The 22625-nt window shown below is 41.0% G+C and overlaps 1 protein-coding gene across 1 annotated transcript in view; it reads right to left on the minus strand.

Annotated features, from left to right (window-relative positions):
* KIF26B (kinesin family member 26B) overlaps nt 1–22625 on the minus strand; it is a 905724-nt gene that overhangs the window by 170290 nt on the left and 712809 nt on the right. Inside the window, 1 exon segment of the mRNA XM_029593952.1 lies at nt 21962–22121. Coding sequence (XP_029449812.1) covers nt 21962–22121 — 160 coding nt within the window.

Raw genomic sequence — 22625 nt, forward strand, 5'->3', positions numbered from 1 at the left:
ACGTTTTCCCATGGTGCTATGGTGGCTCATAATACAAAACACAATAAAACAGTAAAATAACACTGTAAATAAAATATACACAATGAAGTCAGAACAGGTAATTAAAACCTATGGCCATTGATAGAGGTCATAGAGACTATCAAGAAGCATAGCAACACACCTATTCAAAGATCAAAGTTTTTAACTGCTTCTTGAAACTTTGAGTACATGGCAGAGAAACACGTCATCAAAAAGACACCAAAGATTTAGGACCAACCCTGCAGTGTGCACTGTAAAACACAGGAAAGAATGGTGCTTGCAATTGTCTAGAGAGAGATTTTTAAAAGAGTTTACTGGGCCTAATTCCACCCTAATGTGCAACAGCAAAAGTTTCCATGTAACCGAAGAATCAGTCAGCACTGCAGTAATTGTGGTTGGCTACAAGCATAGGCAATGGTGAATGATGCGTCAGGTTTTCGATCAATGACATGCTGCAATGATATTGACATGCTGCAAACAACAAGAGTTGACACTAGGCATGTCAGTGTGTTCATAGCTATTCAAATGGCTTATGATCTGTTACCATGGTATGTACTCTTTAATGCAAATACTGGGAGGAGGGTTTTTTTTCACTTCAAATATAATTGTTGAAGCTTCTTTGTCTACTGCAAATTACTCTGTTCAGCTAGAGTCAAGAAGCATGATGAATAACAAACAATTTGATCTGTATCGAGTTCCACCAAATGTGAAAATACTTTCCCTATACCACAGAGCGATGTATGACCCACAAAGCCAATTCTGGAATTTCCTACCAGCATATATATATATATATATATATATATGACCCTGAGACAACCTGGAATAGTAAAAAGGCTCAACGTGGGTTGGTAATAGTCTGAAACTAGCTGTTATCCATTACTGAGAAAGAAATCTCAGCATCCAACACTATCAGCATTTCACATTTGTTCATACATGGGGGGGTACACCACCTTACATTGAAATGGGAAAGATGTTCCAACATTTTCAAACTGGTTACATATTTATTTATTTTAAAAATTTGTAGCCCATGTAAAACTTTTGCACGATAAGCATGGAGACAAGATGGTTCTTGATGCATTCTCACTAAAAAATATAAATGTGCTTATCAGGGAAAGTGGACACCCTTGAGGGAGACGAGGGTTTAGCTCAGCAGTTTCTTCCTGTTCCTTTGGGCTCACAGGTCATCTTGAACCAACCTGAACTGAGGTACAGCATAAGAGCTCTCATTTGCAAGGACCTGGAATTATTCCCCACTATATAAACACCCTCTCCTTTCCTCTAGCCTGTTCACAGCAGCAGGTTCTGGTTCGCTCACCCTGAGTTTGGTCTTTAGTTATCAACTTAGTGCCATGGCCAGGGCTATGGACACTGCCTCTGCAGTATCCCAGCTCTTCCTTAGACCAGAAAATGGGCTCAGGAATTTAACCCAGGCTTCCCGTAATGACAGTGCATAACACTGCAACTGAGCTACCAGGCTGGACAGGCAATCGACTTTTTTACTACTGGACTGAGAAGTGTGGAAGAGCAGTTAATCTTCTTTCCTCTACCCACTTTTGGTTCTCTGGGCCACAGTGAGCTTGTCTACTGATCTTCTGTGGTCCGGTTGCAGGCCATGTACATCCTGTAATGTAATTTCCATTTCCAGGGCAATACATGTGATCTTCTCATAAATGATTTTGCAAGAAAGCCCCATTAGAGGGTCACCTCATTAATCCCAAAAGCATGTGGTCTCATAATATGCCATACTCATAGAGACCATCTGGTTTTTATGCAGCACAGACTGATTCTCCAGAACACGCATTTCTCTTTAATAATTCTTACTAATTGTTAGTCATGGAGCTTTAGACAAACAGGTACATTTCATCTGATTCTTGTTTTCAATTTGACATACATATCACCTAGGGAAGCATTAGGATATCTTACAAACAGCACTAGCATCAGCTCAAAGGCAAGGGACAGAATCAATATCAAGCACATAATTAACCCTGCACATATCAGACTTTCTGAAAATATTGGTCAGTCTATATTTGAGCTATTCAGTTTATTTTTTAAAGATGCTGATTTAAGTAGCCATAGCCACAGTATATTTGATTAATGCACTGTCCTATAGCTGTGCAAGCACAACTTTTAGAGAGGATATTTTCACACAGGAAAATGAAATCTGACAAGTTCATTGAATTGAATGCTCTGGAGAAGCAAGCAACATCATTGCAATGAAAATGTCCACTGTAAGATGACCGTATGACTCATAAAGGAGGAATAGCTCCAATGTTCACTCAACATGGAGGCCTTGTTTCTGTTCCAGGCAGGCTGGGGAGAGCTTCATATACCAGCTGAGAGTCATAGCACAATGTGAACAATTTGCATTCCTCTGTACTTTTCTGAGAAAAGCATTTCTGCATCCTTGCATTCATTAAAATGTATTAAAAATGATGACTTCTAAAACCGCATTACTGCGAATTATCAGCACAGCTGTTGCCTGGTAACCAGAGATATTTTTTTTTGAATGGTGAGCTCTATACACTGTATCTCAAGTTTATGCAAACAGCTAGTCATTTGGGGATTTAAGAGAGGCATTCATCTTGGAATTCACAAATAGATAATACAGCCGTAATGTAAATTCTAATGTTTATATATAATGTTTTGTTCTTTTTTACTGGCAGTAAAGATTACCACACAAATCAGAGTAAATGCTCTGTTCCCATTATACAACAGTCTAAATAAATCTTGCAAAATGTAATCAGTGTTAGCATTTAGATTTCTATCCATTTCTTTTACATAACAATTCATGTCCATTCAGACTCTCGTGGGTCTATGTACTAATAGGTGTTAGTATTAACATTTGCATTAAAGTCCACATTAGTTAACACCCATGTACTAAACACATTAACAAGCCCCACTTGCATGTGTGTTAGAATTACTACCAGTTCACAAATGGTGAGACTAACAAGCATACAAATGACTTTAAAAGTGCTAATGACCCCATTAGGTATTAACCTTGGATACACGGTCATGCATTAATATCCATGAGTCTCAACACAGCCCATCTAAAGCTCCAAAGCTAAGTACACCTCAAGAGGTATAGTTAAATTTAGCAGCTTTCGTTGGCCACGTTAACTTGGGCCTCCCAGGTCTGAACCTTCACTCTCTGAAACACCAAACTGGGTCTCCAGACTTCTACCCCCTAACAGCAAAGGTCCTCTGGTCTCCTAGGCTTGAAAGCCTTTCCTCTCAATACACCAAAGGTCCTCCAGGCCCTACCCCACTGTCTTCCTGAATACCCAAAAGGCACACTGGTTCAACACGTGGAGTTAAAAGAACCCGTACTGCTACAAAGCCCTACAGAAAAACTATATGCCAACAGAAATACTGCATCTCAGTTACACACGCAGAGCACAGACAGGCCCTTTCCTAATACAGAATAAGGGACTACAAATTAGAAACATGTGCTCAAAAATAAAATGGAAAGCCCAAAAGAACAAAATACAAATATGTAATGCACATTCCCAAAGATAACATATACCAATCACTAAACATTCAAAAACATTTTTATTGTCTTTGCTGTCTGATCTTAAGTTTTCTAATCAGTTGGTCCCATAAGGAAATTAACTTTGCTTAAAAAAAAACTATTTTGCCAAGAAAATTACGATTGCTAATGGCAATCCTAATATTCTTTTTAACATTGTAAAATCCTTAACCACGCTCAACACGAGTAACCCTAGTATTTACGATGCTAATACCTATAACAAAATAGCAAGCCACTTTAAATCTAAAGTAGATAATATATCCAAAGAATTTCAACATTTACCTTTCCCTACATTTAATAACACGTCTACTATTGTCAGTTGGTCAGAATTTTCTACGGTCTCTGAAGCAACAATTCTAGCCATAATTCAGAAATAGAAAATTTCAAATTCACCTTTAAATCCTTGTTCAGGTTCTCTCTTCAAAGCAATAGCCCCGTTAACTAGTAGCTTTTTATGCAGTTTGGTTAATCAATCTCTTGAATCAGGTCATTTTCCAGAAAGCTTGAAAAAAACATCGGTTCTTCCTATAGTTAAAAATAAATCAAAAAATCCTATAGATCTGGACAACCTCAGACCCATTGCTTTGTTACCATCTTTATCACAATTGATTGAATCGGTAGTCTTGAACCAACTTTCTGATTTTCTAACAGACAATGACATCTTGCAACCTCATCAGCACGGTTTTCGAAAGGGACATTCTACCGAGACCTTATTGTTATCTTCCTTTGAGATTCTTTATCTTGGGTTTGACTCAAATATCGATTTCATTCTGGTCTTTTTGGATATATCAGCAGCGTTTGACACCATAGATCACCAGAGTCTAATTTCTGGCCTACAGTCCATTGGTATTTCAGCAATAGTCTTGAAATAGTTCTCTTCTTTTCTATCTAACAGATCACAACAAATTAATATCAATAATCATTCTTCCGAACATTATACAATTTCCTCTGATGTACCGCAAGGATCAGCCTTATCTTTAATATCTATTTACTTCCTCTCTGTTATATTCTTTCAGCACTAAATATTCAATTCAAAATTTATGCAGACGACATTCAGTTTTGGTTCCCTATAACAATTCTTGTTCATCTACTCTGACTATGGTCACACTATATCTGAACACTATTAGCACTTGGCTCTTGCAAACAGGCTAAAACTAAATCCAGCTAAAACTGAATTGGTCTATGTTACTTCAATTTCCGAATCTACAATAGGTCCTCCATCTCATTTTATTTTCAATGGAATTTCTATTCCAATTCGAAACCAGGCATCTAGTCTAGGTATAACAATAAACTCTGATTTATCTATGAAAAACCATATATCTGCTCTTACAAAAAAATTCTTCTTTAAACTCCATCTTTTAAAAAGACCGCGTCCATTATTGTTCACTCAAGACTTCTGTACCGTTTTGCAAGCCCTGATTTTTTCAGGGTTGGACTACTGCAATGCACTTTACCTAGAATTACTGGATACTACAATTCATCCATTACAATTAATCCAAAATTCAGCAGCTCGTGTTCTTTCTGGTTCTTTCTGCAGAAATCATATTACACCTATTCTCTATTCTCTTCATTGGCTTCCAGTAAAAATTAGAATAATCTATAAAATCCTGTCTATTATTCATTCTCTTATTCACAATCCTGCTTCTACATGGCTATGCACTATGCTAAGAATATACAAACCAGTAAGACATCTGAGATCTTTATCAAAAAATCTTTTAGATCTACCCTCTGCAAGAATTGCTAGACTTGAGTTAACTCGTAAAAGAGCTTTCTCAGTGGCGGCTCCTTTCCTTTGGAATTCTTTACCTGATTCACTTCGTCTCATATCACATACACAAGAGTTTAAGAAAGCATTAAAAACCCATTTATTTCTAAAAGCATTTCAAGATCTAACGAGACAATAAGTCCTGTACCCTCACTGATCCATACTTTTCCTTTCATATTGTTAGTCTTCCATCCTGCCCTCCCTCCTTCTACCCTTCCTTCCCTTGGTTTACCTTAAATCCTTTATGATTGCAGTTTATTATGGCACTTATTTTAAAATCTCTTTAGAGTTGATAATTGTTGTTACTTTTGTTGATTTCTTTTTTTTAGATTTATTTCTTATTTTAATTGTTTTACAAATTATGTCTGTTTTAGTTGTGAACTGTTTTGATCAAATATTATTTTTGTAAAAGCGGTATATAAACAATTTTTAAATAAATAAAATAAATAAATGCTTTCCCCCCCCCCTGTGTTCCCTTTCTTGGTCTTTTCCCAATTCCTTTTACAGAGTCTCTTCTCTTTTACATTTCTTCTATCTCCACCTGTCTTCTTCCCTTCCTCCCTCAAACACACACTCAGGCTCTCACTCTCACTAGCTATCTCAGTTTCACATGCTCTCTCTCTCATACATACTGGCTCTCTCTTTCATCTGCTGTCTCACTCACATACACAGGCTCTCACTCTTACATGCTGTCTCACACACATGTCTCTCTCATACGCCTTTTCTCACAACATACAGGCTCTCACACCCACATACATTCTCTCTACTCACTCTCTCTTACACACACACACAAACTCAATCTCTCAATTCACTCTCACACAAACATTCTATAGGGCTTCAGCCTCCCTCTTGCTTCTGGGCCTCCTCTTCATGGGTTGATGCAGGATGGGCTCCGCAGTAGCCCTGATCTTCTCTGGCCACCGGAAGATGGGATCCACAGCAGTCCTGCTACCAGGTTTCCTCTTCTTGGGCTAATGCAAGGTGGGATCCGCAGTGGCCCTGCCACAGACAATGCTCCTATTCTGCATGTGGGCCGCCGCTCCTCCTCCTTCCTACCTGCACGGCTCCGGCAATGCTTTTTTTTCTGGGGCTGCATGGACAGGAAGGAGAAGGAGCATCTGGAGGTTTGACGGTCTCTTGTTTTCTTTGGGTCATGGTGGGATTGGCTTCATCACAGCCCTGTCAATCTTCCTGTGCAGGGGAATAAAAGTTATGCCCGACTGCACACGAATGCAGCTTAAACAGAAGAGTACTCACAAGCTCTCTCTTACATGCTCACTTTTTTCTCTCACCCACAGAGGCTCTCTTTCACCCTCTCAAACAAAATCCTCACTCACATAAATACAGGTTCTCTCTCCCTTACACACACAGGCTTTCTTATACTCACCAACTTTTTCTCGCCCACACACAGGCTCTCTCACACTCACTCTCTTCCTCACACAAACACACCCCCAGGATCTCTCATACTCACTGACTCACTCTCCTTCTCTCTCTCTCACAGACACACACACACACACACACACAATCTCACTCTGCTTCTCTCTCTCACACACATACATATAGGATCACACACACTGATTATCTCATCCTCAAACTCAGAGGCTTTCACACATTCTCCTAGCCTTTGTTTCAGCACGCCTATGTTCCCCTGGTGCCTTTTGTTGCTGATGGGAGAGGGGGTGCCAGTGGCCTTTATTTATTGCCCTGTGGTAAGGAGGAGAGGTGCTGATGGCCCCATTTTCTGTTGCGCTATGGCCCGGAGGAGAGGTGCCACGAGTGGGAGGTGAGTCGGCAGCCCGTTTTCTTGTTTTGCCCCGGGTGGTAACCAAGATGTGTGATGCCAGTGGCCCCACACTGATTCTTTTCTTGTTGAGCCCAGGGCCAGAGGAAAGGTGCTGGCAGCCTCATTTCTTGTGGTGTGAGCCTGCCAACAGGAGCAGAAATGCCGCAGGTAGGAGGTGAGTCAATGGCTGCCTTTTTTTGTTATTTTACCATAGATGGGAAGCAGGAGGAGTGGTGCTTGTAGCCCCGCAGGGCCTTTCACTGTAGGTCAGTGGGTGGGAGGGTAAGAGCCAGAAGCCCCGCTGAACCTTTTCTTATTAGGCTGTGGGTGGAAGGGAAGATGCCAGCAGCCGAGATTGTAGCAGGGAGAGGGGATGTGCGTGCATGCACAGGCAACTTCCTGGAAGTTATATAGTGCCACCGTTGGCTGTGGAGTTAAACTACAGCTCATTCCGGTTGAGAAGATGCAGATGCTGAAAGCTGGTGCACTAGAATGAAGGGCTAAAATCCGGACAATTTCCGGACATTTTAGCTCTCCGTTTGGCTTCCAGACAGTACTTTAAAATTCTGTACTGTCCGGAGAAAATCTGGACAGTTGACAACCCTATTCCCATTTCAAAAGATAAAAAACTCGATGCAAGAAAATCAGATATTGTGGTATAGGAGAAAACAACAAGAACAGCACTGCTGATAGAAGTGTCAGTACCATATGACTATTCTGTGGATCATATGGAGAGAGAGAAGATCCTCAAGTATCAAATGATTCAGTCAGAAACCATGAAAATGTGACAGAAAAATATAGACTCAATTAGATGCTACTGTCCTGATTAAACAGAACTTCCAGTTTATCTAGACATGTTGCCTGTGCATGTAATACCTTATAAAGTCCAGAAGAAAGCTCTCTTAAGTATTAAGAAGGACATTAGCAGTAAATTTGAGAGACTAAGAACACACTCAACATTCCCTGACTTACCAATGAGGTCCATTCCTGTCAGAGTATGCACAAAATCAACCCATTTGGAGACATTACCCCGAGTCCCCACTCCCTCAACCATGAAAAGGGGGTTTTGGAACCCCTCCTCGACAGACACTACTCATCTCTTCAAAAAGTTCACAGAATGTTTGTAAGCAGAAGGGAACCAATTTCCCTTCTGCTAGCAGTAGCAATGGTTCCATTGACACTGACCCACATTTGCTTTGGTGTGCATTTTAGAATGTCAGCAGTGGCATTTTGGATTTGAATGCCCCACTTTAGTTTTCAGAGACGTGGAACCAGAAGACTCCTTTTGGTGTTTGAAGGAAGGGATTAGGGGCTAGAGGCCCTGGTGTTTATTTTAGGGTTTGGGGACCAGAGCCCCTGTGTTTCTAGACATCTCCCACCACCTACTTGCAACAGGTCCCCTACAGATCACATTAACTGGCCTGTGGTCACTTGGGAGCAGCCACAGGTAGGGCAAAAGCCAGGAGTACAACAGGGAGGCCCAACTCCAGCTGGTTCCACTTTATTTACAGGCAAAACCAAAAGTACATCATAAAGGCTGCTCACCTCAGCATTCCTTGAGCTAAGAAATGTGATGGGTCTTAGCTAGTCACTAATATTGTCCCCACTGATTTTTCTAGTTAAGGCCATTAGGAAGAATTTTTGTATTTGGGATTCCTCCCATTTCTATAACCCCCATCCTTTGGGGGATAGGCTTCTAGAGGTATATAATCCCTTGGAGCATGCCCAGTAATTCAGTGGATTAGGAGCTACGGAGAAGTAAGGAGGCTTGAGATCATCCCTGAATCTAAAGCAAGTGGGTTGGTGAATTGCAGAAGTTAGAGATCATCCCTAGGTCTCCAGCAACTGTGGGTAAGAGAGTGGGTTGGAGAGTGGGTTAGGAGATGAAGAGTTGAGAAGAGCTAGGGGTTCCCTCCAGGTTCTCAACACAAGTGGATTGCAGAGCTAGAGATCTCCCCAAGATCTCAAAGCAATGTGGTTGGCGAGCTGGAGATTACCTCAGGATCTCAAAGAGGCAATTCAAGTATTCAAGCAAAAGATTTTTGAGGAAGATATTTTGAGAAGGTTTTTAAATTCATTCACCAGAGCCAGAGGGAAGAGCATACCCCTGGGATCCCAACGGACTGGATCAAATATCTTTTTGCCCAGGCGACCAGATTACAGCATGGGTCAACAGAAGAATTAATACTTTTGAGCCAAAGATTCACGAGTCTTGAAGAGTTTGCAGTTGGATTACAGCTTAAGAGTTTTGACCCATGTTAAGATTTTTCTAATGTTTTAGTACTTGGGAGTTTTTCTAATGTTTTAGTACTCAGGAGTTTTAGTACTTGGGGATATATTTCTCAATTTTTGCTAGCTACATGCTGGGACCCCATTTCATCCACCCAACCCTCCAAGCAGGGGAGAGTTTTCCTATGGATAATGTTACAAGACAGCATAGAAGGGAAGTAACACCTAGTATGGAAAAACTAACTATAATCTTCATTGCCTTAATTTTTCTGATGATGTTTCTAATTTTTTGAATAATGGCTTGTTTTATTTTATTTACGTTGTGGTAAAGACTTTGATTTCAACACTAATTTGTACTTCAACTTGATTTCAATTTATCTTAAAATGATAGTGCAAATCCAATCTTAAAGTCATTGAACACCCAACACAGGCTGCGTTTCTAATTTTGTCTTCATCAGGGGTATATCTCTCTTGTGAACAGCTAACTTAATTAAATGTTTAGCTTTGAATATCTACCCCCATTGACTTTTTAAAGGTTATTTTCATTCCTAATTGGGACCATAACTCCGCGTATCCAGTCCCTCAAAACCTCCCCAGTCTTCAAGGATGAATTGAACAGAACCGCGAAGGGTGCCAATAACAAATTGTTAAGCTCATTTAGTATCCTTGATTGTATTGATTGGGTCCCATGGTCTTATCGACCCTCCTTTAAGTACTTGATGTACCTCCTTCTTTATAATATGGTTTATAATCATTACACATTTATCAATGTCACTTCCCACCTTAGATCCATTGCCATCCTCTTCTTTCATAAATACTGAACATAAAAACTTATTTAAAATTTCTACCTTCTACTGGTCTTCCTTTTTCCCTTTATCTTACATATTTCCCCTTTGTCTTTTTGCATCTCCCTTACATATCTGAAGAAGGATTTATCTCCTCTTTTTATTGATTGGGCATATTTCTCCTTCGTTTGAAACATTTCATTTCTAACACCCTCGCTGCCTCGTTTTCTTTTTCTCAATAATTTTGCCTGTACCACCTGTTCTTTTTTGTATTTTCTGAATGCTAACATCTTTGCTCTTACCATTTGTTACCTTTTGAGAGAACTATATCAGTCTCTTTCTCTTTTCACCTTTAACTAGCCTTGCACAAAGATTTGTTGCCTTCTCAGACCGCCCTTTTATCACCTTGTGAAAGATTTTTATATCATCTGCATACAAACATATTTATCCCTCATGATTCTGCAATGTTATTAATAAGGATGTTAACAAGAACTGACCCTGGCCTCAAGCCCTGAGGTGCCTCACTAGTCACTTTACCTTCATCAGAATGGACTCCACTGACTTAATCCTCTCTGGGTTCTGTTGCTCAATCACAAAACATAGAAACAAAGAAGAAGGTGGTGATATTGAACCTGTTACTTACACATAAAATACATGCTTCTAACCTCACAGTAAACGGTCACCTGAGATACAGTGATCACCACATAGTCTGGTTTAATAAAGGAGCAAAACAAAAATCAGGGACCTGGACTTCAAGAGTACTGACTTCATTAGAATGGGGGCTGGTAGGGTACTAGCAGGATAGAAAGATGAAATAGAACAATGGACTAAACTAAAAAGAATCATTATGTTGACAATAAATTTTTATATCAGGGAAAAGAGACCAGCATGGTTTTCAAAAAAGGTGACTGAAGAAATAAGGTCAAAGAGATCAGTATTTGAAAGGTACAAGTGATCTCACAAACAGGACAGGAACATTTTCTGGAAATACTGACAGAAGCAGGGAAGGTCGTCTGAACAACAAAGATGCAAATGGAGAACAAAAGAGGTAAGGCAATAAAGCAAGATGACAACGCTTTTTTTTAGATATATTTTAGTGAAAGGAAGAAGTGCAGAGAGATGGGACTGTATGACTGAAAGGTGAAAAAGAAGAAAGTGTGGAGGGTGAAAACAAATGAGAAATACCAAACATATTTGTGTTCATGGTTCACCAATGGTGCATAGATAGACAGCAGGTGTGTATATGGTATAGAGAAAGATATTACTCGATTTACAGAGGAAAAGATATGCATGGAACTAACAAAAATGAAAGTGACAACACAATGGTCCCTGATAGGGATACATCCTAGCATATTAATGTAGCTTAGACAGTTTTTAGCAACTCTATTGACAGTCTTGTTCAGCAATTCCTTGAAGGCAGGAGTGGTTCCAGAGTAGAGACAGGCAAACATCACACTTCTTCTTAACAGCAATACTAGGGAGGAGGCTATTAACTACAAGCTGGACTGTGGTTGATAATTTAATGGAGTTACTACTAAAGGAAAGCATAGTGGAATATGTTGATTTCAGAGGATTCAAGGCAGCATGGTTTACCACAGAAAGCAGAGTTGTTTACCTGCAACAGGTGTTCTCTGAGAACAGCAGGATGTCAGTCCTCACACATGGGTGACAGCATTGGCTGGAGCCTGACACGGAACTTTGATCTCAAAGAATGTAAAGTTTTCAACATGCTCTACTGATCATGTGCAGCTGTAGATATCACCCTGCTCCCTAAGCAAAGACCCTCAGTCCATGATATAGCTCATACATGGAAAAACCAACTCACAGGGGAGGTGAGCAGGTTTTGTAAGGACTGACATCCTGCTGTTCTCGGAGAACACTTGTTACAGGTAAGCAACTCTGCTTTCTCTGAGGACAAGCAGGATGGCAGTCCTCACACATGGGTGAATATATAGCACAGGCTGCCCGAGACAAAACAAAGCAGGGAAAAAGTCTTTACCCTTTGGATGCGAGACAGCCTTCCCAAAAAGGGGCTAGGAGGGAAAGGAGTTGGGTTTTACATAAAAGAAACCCAAGAAGAGACTGAGAGATAAAAACCTTCGATGCACAGCAGAGACGCCAAAGACAGAGATGTGATGCAAACTCCGGCAAAAAGCGCACTTTGCCACATAGAAATAGAACACTCAGAGTTTCCAGCTCTGACAAGCACTAGAAGGTGTAGATCCTACTGGATACAGTAAGGCAACAAGAACCAACCAAGAGAGATCTTGTGGGTGAAGACCGCATAGTTTTCTATGGTGTCCCAGGACAACCAAACACCAAACTGGGACTAGAGAGCCCACCAGAAAGAAAGTTGTGGTTCACTAGCAGTGATGAACAGATGCAAACCATGAAAAAAATGCCCAAGGATGGCCAGATAAGCCCAAAGAGCAGAATATCCAAGCAATGCTTGGAAGAATAAATGGCAAAAGCATCAGAGACTGTGGCAGATCTAATTTACCAAAGTACAAGACAGATCTCACCCTGCAGGTCGGATCGAGCAGCCCAAGGTTCCCTACAATGGAAAGGCAATCCCTGAAATAGGATCACAACCTGAGTGTGAAAGAGAAGCTGGGAATACAGCGCACCCATACTCAGCCCTATCAAGTACAGCCATATCCTTCCATCTGGCAGGAAATCTCAAGTGACCAGGAAGAACCTTGATCAATCGAGAAAATCAGGAAAAGCCAAAGGCAGTACTAGCCAAGATGTGGCGAAAGGCAGGGAAAGGGCGGAAAACCTTTCCCAGAAGGTATACTCTAAGTTATACCAATGAATGCGATAGCTTTACCGCCCTGACCTTCTGACTGGGAGTCAGAAGTAGTGAGAAACATAAGAAGGCACACTCCGGGGCTGCAGGGACAAGAGTAAACCGCAAGGCTATAAATCACAACTTTGGAAAACGAACCAACCAGAACAATGCATTGCTAACTGCAGTAGGGAGTTCCCCCCTCCCCCGAGGGAGACCTCTCAGTAGACAGGATAAATGTAAACTGAGAGCAAACCTTCTGAGGAAGAAGTCCAGAAACCCTCTACTGAGAGATAAAAACAGGGATGCACAAGAGCCAACCCCTAGAAACAGGACATAATCGCTGTTCTGGAACCCTGAAGAGTACCAGGGCAGGGTCAATTGAAGCACCCAAACAGACTGCTCACCAAAGAGGCCTATGTAGCAATACCTGGGGCCACATGACATGCACTTTCCCCCCAATATCCTGCAGTCCACAAAGTGGATGAACGTTTGAATAGACAAGGATCCCCCCCCCGTCTACCAACAGGATTATTCCAGAGCAGGGGAAAGTATGCCTCCAAAGGATAGCAATAAATGTGCGAAACCACGATTGCAAGATCCTGCCTCCTGAAATGAACGCAGCCATAGAAAAGGTGGGGCACTGGAAGGCCCACCAGGCTACCAAGAGGCAAAAAGTCAAAATCCTCCCCATCAAGGAAGGGCCCATACTTGAGAAAGATTGGCCCACGCGATTACCATTGAACAAAATGCAATGTGCCAAGCAGTATCACAACAGGTAATCCAGTGAGAGAGAAAACCATATTCATCACTGGGGAGCAGTCAAGAGAGAAATCATTGAACACTTCAGGGGAATCAAATATGAAATAGCTCCCCTATGAAATAGTTCCATAGTTCGTTAATGCAATGTTGGGCTGAGCGCTAACACCAAAGTACTCTTGGGTCCAGTGTACTTTGGAACAGAGAGCAACCGCCACTCTGAATGGTGAAATCCCCTCCCCAGGGAAGGTTGTCCCATCCCAGGATCCCTTCCTGGGATGGGACAACCTGGCACCTGCAAGGGAACTCACAAAGGCCTTCTCAGGAAAACTCCTCAGATGTTCTCTCCCGGAAGGAACGGGAAAGACACTAGGGGCCAGGACAACCCAATCCTAGAAACCTTCCTACTCTCCTTGAAAGAGTGGGAAACAGTTGCTGACCTTTGAGGGTCAAAGAGTGACAAAATCAGCAATTGGGGGCCAACTAGATTGACAGGACAGATCACCATGGAAACTAGTGGAGGGATTTCAGCAAGAATGGCTGGAGGACCTCCACTTTCAATCCTCAACACCCCCCGATCCCAGAAGAGACTGGCTATGGGGTGCATTGATACAGAGGAAGTGAGGCTCCAGTTCATGCAACAAACCTGTAAGGGACTGAGCCCTGGAGGCTTCCCCCACGACGGGAACTGCACGTAAGCTAAAACCAGTGGGGCCAATCAAGGCCTACTTCAACCTATGAGAGGAGGACTCTTGGCCCTCTAGCCCTGGTATCCATAGCCAGGCGCACAGTGTTAGGTCAGACATGCTGCCACTCTGCAACCAGAGTGCAGAACATTGCATGTCCACCAGGAGGGACACACCCACATTAGAGGGAAACTAAAACCATAGTGCCATTTACTTTGGACAGTGCACACCTAGATTGCAAGCAGTGGTACTCTGTTTTGCCAATGGTAGAGTATATACACACAACTGCGTACTGCCCATGGGCAGAGTCCCATGCCATAAGAACATGCCATACTGGGTCAGACCAAGGGTCCATCAAGCCCAGTATCCTGTTTTCAACAGTGGCCAATCCAGGCCATAAGAACCTGGCAAGTACCCAAAAACTAAGTCTATTCCATGTTACTGTTGCAATTACTAGCAGTGGCTATTTTCTAAGTCAACTTAATAGCAGGTAATGGACTTCTCCTCCAAGAACTTACCCAATCCTTTTTTAAACAGAGCTATACTAACTGCACTAACCACATCCACGCACAATTAAACTCTGGAATTTGTTGCCAGAGGATGTGGTTTAGTGCAGTTAGTATAGCTGTGTTTAAAAAAGGATTGGATAAGTTCTTGGAGGAGAAGTCCATTACCTGCTATTAATTAAGTTGACTTAGAAAATAGCCACTGCTATTAATTGCAACAGTAACATGGAATAGACTTAGGTTTTGGGTACTTGCCAGGTTCTTATGGCCTGGATTGGCCACTGTTGGAAACAGGTTGCTGGGCTTGATGGACCCTTGGTCTGACCCAGTATGGCATGTTCTTATGTTCTTATTTTCTTATGTTCTTAATGGCCCACAGTGGTGTTGAGATACCCGGTGATGCCTGCAGTGCCTGACAGCACCCTAGGCTGCTTGAGTCCTTGTGTTCACTGCAAAGAGTCTCAGCAGTGCCTAGAGTGCTCGGGATCATCCCTGGAGCCGCTTGTGCATGACAGTGTTCATTGAGGCCCGTGGACCCTGGGTAATGCCAACCAAAGCATCTGGCAGCATTGAGGATAGCCCGGGTGCAAATGAGAACACAGCTCCTAAGGGCTTCTGCCTAAACCGCATTGTGCTCCAACACTCAATGGTGTCAATGACATCCGGGCACTCGATAAGCATGGATGCGGGGACGATGCCAGAGATTTGCTGGCGAGTCAGCTTAAGGATCTGTTCAATAGATCCCTGGAAACGGGAGTGGTGCCGAGCGATTGGAGAAGAGTGGTGGTGGTTCTGCTTCACAAAAGTGGGAGCAGGGAGGAGGCTGGAGACTACAGGCCAGTCAGCCTTACCTCTGTGGTGGGAAAATTAATGGAGACTCTGCTGAAGGAAAGGATAGTGAACTACCTACAATCCGATGGGTTGCTTGATCTGAGGCAGCATGGATTCACCAGGGGAAGGTCCTGTCAGACCAATCTGATTGATTTTTTTTTATTGGGTGACTAGAGAATTGGATCAGGGAAGAGCGCTCAATGTGATTTACTTGGATTTTAGTAAAGTTTTGATACGGTCCCACACAGAAGACTCGTGAATAAAGAGAAGCTTGGGAGTGAGCGCCAAGGTGGTGGATTGGATTACAAACTGGTTGACGGATAGAAGACAGTGTGTGATGGTAAATGGAATCTACTCCAAAGAGAGAATGGTTAGTGGAGTGCCACAAGGATCAGTGTTGGGACCGATTCTGTTCAATATCTTTGTGAATGACATAGGGGAAGGGATAGAAAGTAAGGTTTGTCTACTTTGGATGATACTAAGATCTGCAACAGAGTGGACACGCCTGAAGGAGTTCAGAGAATGAGGCGGGATTTAAAGAAGCTTGAACAGTGGTCAAATATATGGCAGCTGGAATTCAATGCCAAGAAGTGCAGAGTCATGCATCTTGGGTGCGGTAATCCAAAACAGCTGTATGTAATGGGGGATGAAGGGCCGATGTTCATGGAGCAAGAGAGAGACACCATGGGGTGATAGCGATTTGAAAGCGCCAAAGCAATGTGACAAGAACATAAGAACATGCCATACTGGGTCAGACCAAGGGTCTATCAAGCCCAGCATCTTGTTTCCAACAGTGGCCGATCCAGGCCATAAGAACCTGGCAAGTACCCAAAAACTAAGTCTATTCCATGTTACCGTTGCTAGTAAGAGCAGTGGCTATTTTCTAAGTCAACTTAATTAATAGCAGGTAATGTACTTCTCCTCCACGCTAACTTCATGGAGTGCCCCCTAGTCTTTCTATTAGCTGAAAGAGTAAATAACTGATTCATATCTACCCATTCTAGATCTCTCATGATTTTAAACACCTCTATCATATCCCCCCTCAGCCGTCTCTTCTCCAAGCTGTAAAGTCCTAACCTCTTTAGTCTTTCCTCATAGGAGAGCTGTTCCATTCCTCTTATCATTTTGGTAGCCCTTCTCTGTACCTTCTCCATCGCAATTATATCTTTTTTGAGATGCGGCGACCAGAATTGTACATAGTATTCAAGGTGCGGTCTCACCATGGAGCGAATCAGAGGCATTATGACATTTTCCGTTTTATTCACCATTCCCTTTCTAATAATTCCCAACATTCTATTTGCTTTTTTGACTGCCGCAGCACACTGAACTGACGATTTCAATGTGTTATCCACTATGACGCCTAGATCTCTTTCTTGGGTTGTAGCATCTAATATGGAACCTAACATTGTGTAACTATAGCATGGGTTATTTTTCCCTATATGCATCACCTTGCACTTATCCACATTAAATTTCATCTGCCATTTTGATGCCCAATTTTCCAGTCTTACAAGGTCTTCCTGCAATTTATCACAATCTGCTTGTGATTTAACTACTCTGAACAATTTTGTATCATCTGCAAATTTGATTATCTCACTCGTCATATTTCTTTCCAGATCATTTATAAATATATTGAAAAGTAAGGGTCCCAATACAGATCCCTAGGCACTCCACTGCCCACTCCCTTCTACTGAGAAAATTATCCATTTAATCCTACTCTCTGTTTCCTGTCTTTTAGCCAGTTTGCAATCCACGAAAGGATATCACCACCTATCCCATGACTTTTTATTTTTCTTAGAAGCCTCTCATGAGGAACTTTGTCAAATACCTTCTGAAAATCCAAGTACACTACATCTACAGGTTCACCTTTATCCACATGTTTATTAACCCCTTCAAAAAAGTGAAGCAGATTTGTGAGACAAAACTTGCCTTGGGTAAAGCCATTGCTCTCTGCTTCAACGGCAGAGGGAAAAGAGGAAAAGGATAATTAGATTGAGATAGTAACCAACAAGGACATTGAATTTACAGCCTGGTAAAACAAATAAGAATGGGGGTAACTTGCTGATGCGGCTGTTACTACCATTAACCAATGAGCCTGATACTTTTGATGCAACTCCAACATTGCTTCAACTGCAAGGGGTAATGGGGTATTGGACACAAACAGCAACCAACAAGGGCCCTGACTCTGACAGTCTGGGAAACTGATAAGTATAGGGTTGACTTGTATGGCACAGTAGATACTTGTATGGCGCAGCAGATAGTACCATAAGCTTGCTGGGCAGACCGGATGGACCATTTGGTCCCTTTCTGCCATTATTTCTATGTTTCTATAATATTCAAATACTTCAAAGGCATGGATAATGCACAGGAGGTAAGCATTTTCCAGTGGAGAGAAATTTGTAGAACAAGAAGTCATGATATGAAGCTCTTTGAGGGTAGATTTAGGAGTAAAATTAAGAAATACTTCTTCACAGAACGGATGGTGGGTACAGAGAATATTCTCCTGCTGGAGGTTCTGGAGTCCAAAAAGAGTAACAGCATTCAAGAAAGCTTAGAACATCCTTCGATATGAAGACATGTGAGTAAAGCTTGAGATTGTGTAAACTCTTTGGTGTTGTACCACAAATGGGCAGACCAGATGGGTCTTGTGGGCCTTACCTTTCAACATTTTCTCTGTTTCTGGTGATTGAAGGTTCATGGTATGAAATTTTACACATGATCTTTCAAAACTGCTAAAGAAATATTGTCTGGTCAGCCTAGAGACACAAGGGGCAGATTTCCATGCAGGGGAATAAAGCTTGGATTTTTCATTCCTTAAGCTAAATGAGTCTCAGCATACTGAACAGCTGGCCTGATAAAGTTGTTCTACAATGGAATCCAACTGCAGCAAGTAAAAAAAAAACCCAACAAAAAAAAAAATACACAGTGGGCCGCTTTGTAACAAAACTTGGCTGTATCCCCAACATGATTTATGTACAGTCATTTCCTTTAGCAGTCAACTTCAGTTATAAAAATATCTTTTTTATTTAAAAAAAAAAAAAAATGTTGGTACCTTGCCTGCTTATAAAAGACAATTAATGTAAAATTAAGTGATCGTAGCCATGGCAGCAGGCAATATTATGAGATACATTTTTTCCTGAACAGCGCTTTGATGTGAAGGTGAGGACACTTAACTGAAAGATAAGAGTAATTAACAGGCCACGATTCCTGCCAAGGACACCTCAAATTTTAGTATAAGGAATCAGGAATTTAAAAAAATGTTTATATTTTTAAACAATATTATCCATGTCAAGATGCAATGGGCTACTATTGTTAGATAATGAATCTGGCAACAGACTGACCAGGGCTACTGTATTATGTCTGAATCTGTTGTTAAATTAACCCCCAATGTAACTTTTCTTTGCTAGTCTGGTTTGAGTACAATTATCTCAGGATACTTTTATGGTGCCATCAACCAATGAAAGCAGCTCTCCTTCACTAATGGCTTAAAAGACATTGATCACAACTGACTGCTCAGAGATAGGCTCTTTTCTCGTTGTAGTTCATCTCTAGAGCAGTGCTTAAAAATACAAAGGAAAAAAATCTTTACAAAATGCTTGCTTCTGTTGAAGTTTTATGAAAATTCCCATTTACCAGTAGCACACCAAAGCAACTAACTGACTAATCCAGTATAGATTGGATAAATTTATCTGACGAACTTTGGAGGTATATTCAATAGTGCAGCTGCATTATACTGAATATAGCCGGCTATGTTAAAGTTTGCTAGCTACCTTTAGCTTTTTGGCCAGACAGACATCTGAATATCAGAGATGGTTAACTTAGCTGGCTAACTCAACTTTTCCCAGTTACACCCCGGGATTACCCTTAAGTTATCCCTATGTAAGTATTTTTTTTTTTATTTAAATTTGAAAAAATTATAAATTCAAAACTCTCTTTTTTTGCATTTGTTTTTCCAAGGAAACAGTTGTAAGGTTAAATATTCTTTTCAGTGTTCAATCTACACGGCAAGTTTATTGCAGTGTCAACTGCCAAAACCTTTGCAAAACATTAACAGGGAATACCTATGGCCTTATTAGCAGGACCCCTTTCATTTCCTTCCTGGGCCCATTTTATCAGCTTCTCCCTTTCCTGCTGGACTGAGTCTTGGAGCATATGCCTCAAATATCCCAGGATTCCCAGGGTTTCTGGCAGTCCTGAAACACATAATTTTCCTGAATCCTACCATCATGTGCACTCATTGTCCGCGTGAATATGGATAAATATAAGAATCCCGCTCTGCAGGCCCGGAATGTTAAGTCGTATGACTCGCAGCAAGACGCAATTCTATAAATGGGGGGAGCGCTGCAAGGCTGGGCATCAGAGAGAGTTTCTAGTAATTTCTTCATGCAGCAGCACAGTATACACACAACAGAACAAATTTCCCCAAATCGAAATATTTATCAAGGTGAACAGTTATTTTAAACATCAGCCTCTGATGAAAGCTTGCTCACACCTGGAAATTGAGGTTTCAGGTGCTGAACTCAGGAAAGCAAAAACAACATCATCCGAAAAGTCGATATCAGTTAAGGCATGGGTAGGACACCGCTGGGACTGCCCTAGATGAGAAATGAGTCCAAACTCAATTGCAGACTTGCATGTGTGACAAAGCGTGAGAATATGATGAAGAGAAATAGAGGCAGACCATATCCTCTGTGCGCACCTTTCCCTTAATTCTCCAGAAGCCAGGAGAAACAGTGCACGGTCAAAGTATATAGTTGTCAAGAATGATAAATGAAGTTTTGCTACCATTTTTAAAACAGATAAGAGGACACTGAAGAGCAGAAAAAAAAATCACCTGCTGAAAAAACTGTAGCAAACAATCTGAAATCAGTGAATTATGGGAAATAATAGCTTGTAACAATAATAACATTTTGCAGCATAGTAATTTAATGCAAAAACATTCAGTAACCTTCTTTGGTTTACATAATTATTTCTTATTCAATCTGATAAAGTGCCAATAATCACTTCTCTTAGTTTCTGGCACCCTTTCTGCGAATCCATTCAGCACAAGCATAAGTCAATATGATTTCCTCCTTTTAATTAGGATGGCTCCATTATAAAGCACCTTGGGACATTCATGCAGTCAGATTGCTTGATCCAGTACTTTATCATCTGCGCACAATGTGCCCTTGCACAAAAAAACAGGTTATTCAGCATTCCAACAAGTCATGAATGAAGAGCTGATGTTTTTATTTTATAAAGCGTTTAAAAATGTAAAATGTAGCAGTGTTTCATAATTAATAAAAGATTCCAGAGCTGCCAATTTAAATGCAATTTAAAGCTATCCAACTACCACATGCTTGGATGGACACCTGCTCAGCTTCTGCAGCCCTGTGCAGAAAAGATGCACCTGATGGCTGGATTAATTTGATACTTTTATTTTTTTTCTGTTTGTTTTCAATGTTTGCATTTATGAATGTACTATTGTTACCCACTTAGTAATTTTGTTAATGCAAACTATAAGTTTTAAAAAAATAAACACGTTAATTACTTCATAGTAATCTTACCATTATGATTTGCATGGGTACAGGCACTCATGAGTATTGCATGTACTATAACCAAAACTGAATATTTTGAAGAGATTGACTAATATATCTAAGCAGCAGGATGTTTTTTTCTGGTCAGTTTTGAGATGAGTGAACATGTGAATCAGAAGTGAGCTGAAGGGTTATTAACAGCTCTCCAGTTTCCTGCTGGTCTTCTGAATGCAGGACTTCCAAACTTAGATGCTGAAAGGGGCTGATTTGGTGCCCCTTAAGGTGCTTCCTGTATACAATGCATGTCCATATTTTCCCTTTATTCTTTAATAAAAAAAGGAAAAAAAGAAACCCCAGAGAAATTTTGGAAAACACATTTCATTTTAAAATGGATTTCTTTTTTTTTTATGAGTTGTTGCATTCCATAGATGGGAACTGAGGTCTCAGACAAAGTAGGCCTTTTGACATTTTGGATCAATTTTCTAGAGAATTCTTGCAAGAAGGTAGACTACATTCTACATTAGTAGAATGACTATCCTTTGGTTTTCTCTCACTGATACAGCAACGTCACTGAAGACATTCTGAGGATAAATGGCTAGCATTCAGTAAAGGATGTCCAACTCGATCCAATCCAAAAAACACCATTTCATTTCGGTGCTCCAGTCTTCACTAGCCCAACTATCCAACCTCAACATTAAACACATGCTCAGAATTCTACCAGGAAAGCAAGAGGCGTTTCCCTCTTCTGTCTGAATACTTGAATATCACTTACTTGTATGGGATGTGTTTACTGCCATTGACAAGGGCAAGGATGACATTGCCCAAGGCAGAGAGTGAGAGACAAAGCCCTGATCCTCCATCCCGACTTTTGCTTAGCACTTTCACACAGCTTCCCAAGTCGATTAGGTGTAAGCGACTGCGACCTCCAGACACTGCCATAGAGGGAGATGAGAAAGAGAAAGCTGTTAGCTTTCTACAGTTCAGAAATTACACTTAACTTTGCTGAAAGAGCTGCCTGATAAAAAGCTAAAGCATTGCCCGTTACAACCTACTAAGGCATTACAGACACTAGACAGAAGTACTATATAGTCTCGTTGTGAAAAACAAATGATTATGAGTTTATGGCTCCATATCTTTTTCCACCAACAGCTAGTCGATTTCTGTGATCATTTGAAATGATGGAATTTAAACTTAAAAGGGGATAATTCTGTAACAGTCTGCATAACTTTGATGGCAAATGTACACATTATTTACATTAATTTTCAAAATAAACGTACACGCATTAAGTTCGCTTTAAAAATTATCCCACCAAAACTACCCACACACAATTATACCTGCTACTAAGTGCACAGACATTTGGGGGAAATTTTATGTGCACACTTTGAAAAATGCAAAAGTATATACGTTAAAGTCAACCCAGCCCCACCTCCAGGAAT

The sequence above is a fragment of the Rhinatrema bivittatum genome, chromosome 3 (assembly GCF_901001135.1).
Source record: "Rhinatrema bivittatum chromosome 3, aRhiBiv1.1, whole genome shotgun sequence".
NCBI lineage: Eukaryota > Metazoa > Chordata > Amphibia > Gymnophiona > Rhinatrematidae > Rhinatrema > Rhinatrema bivittatum.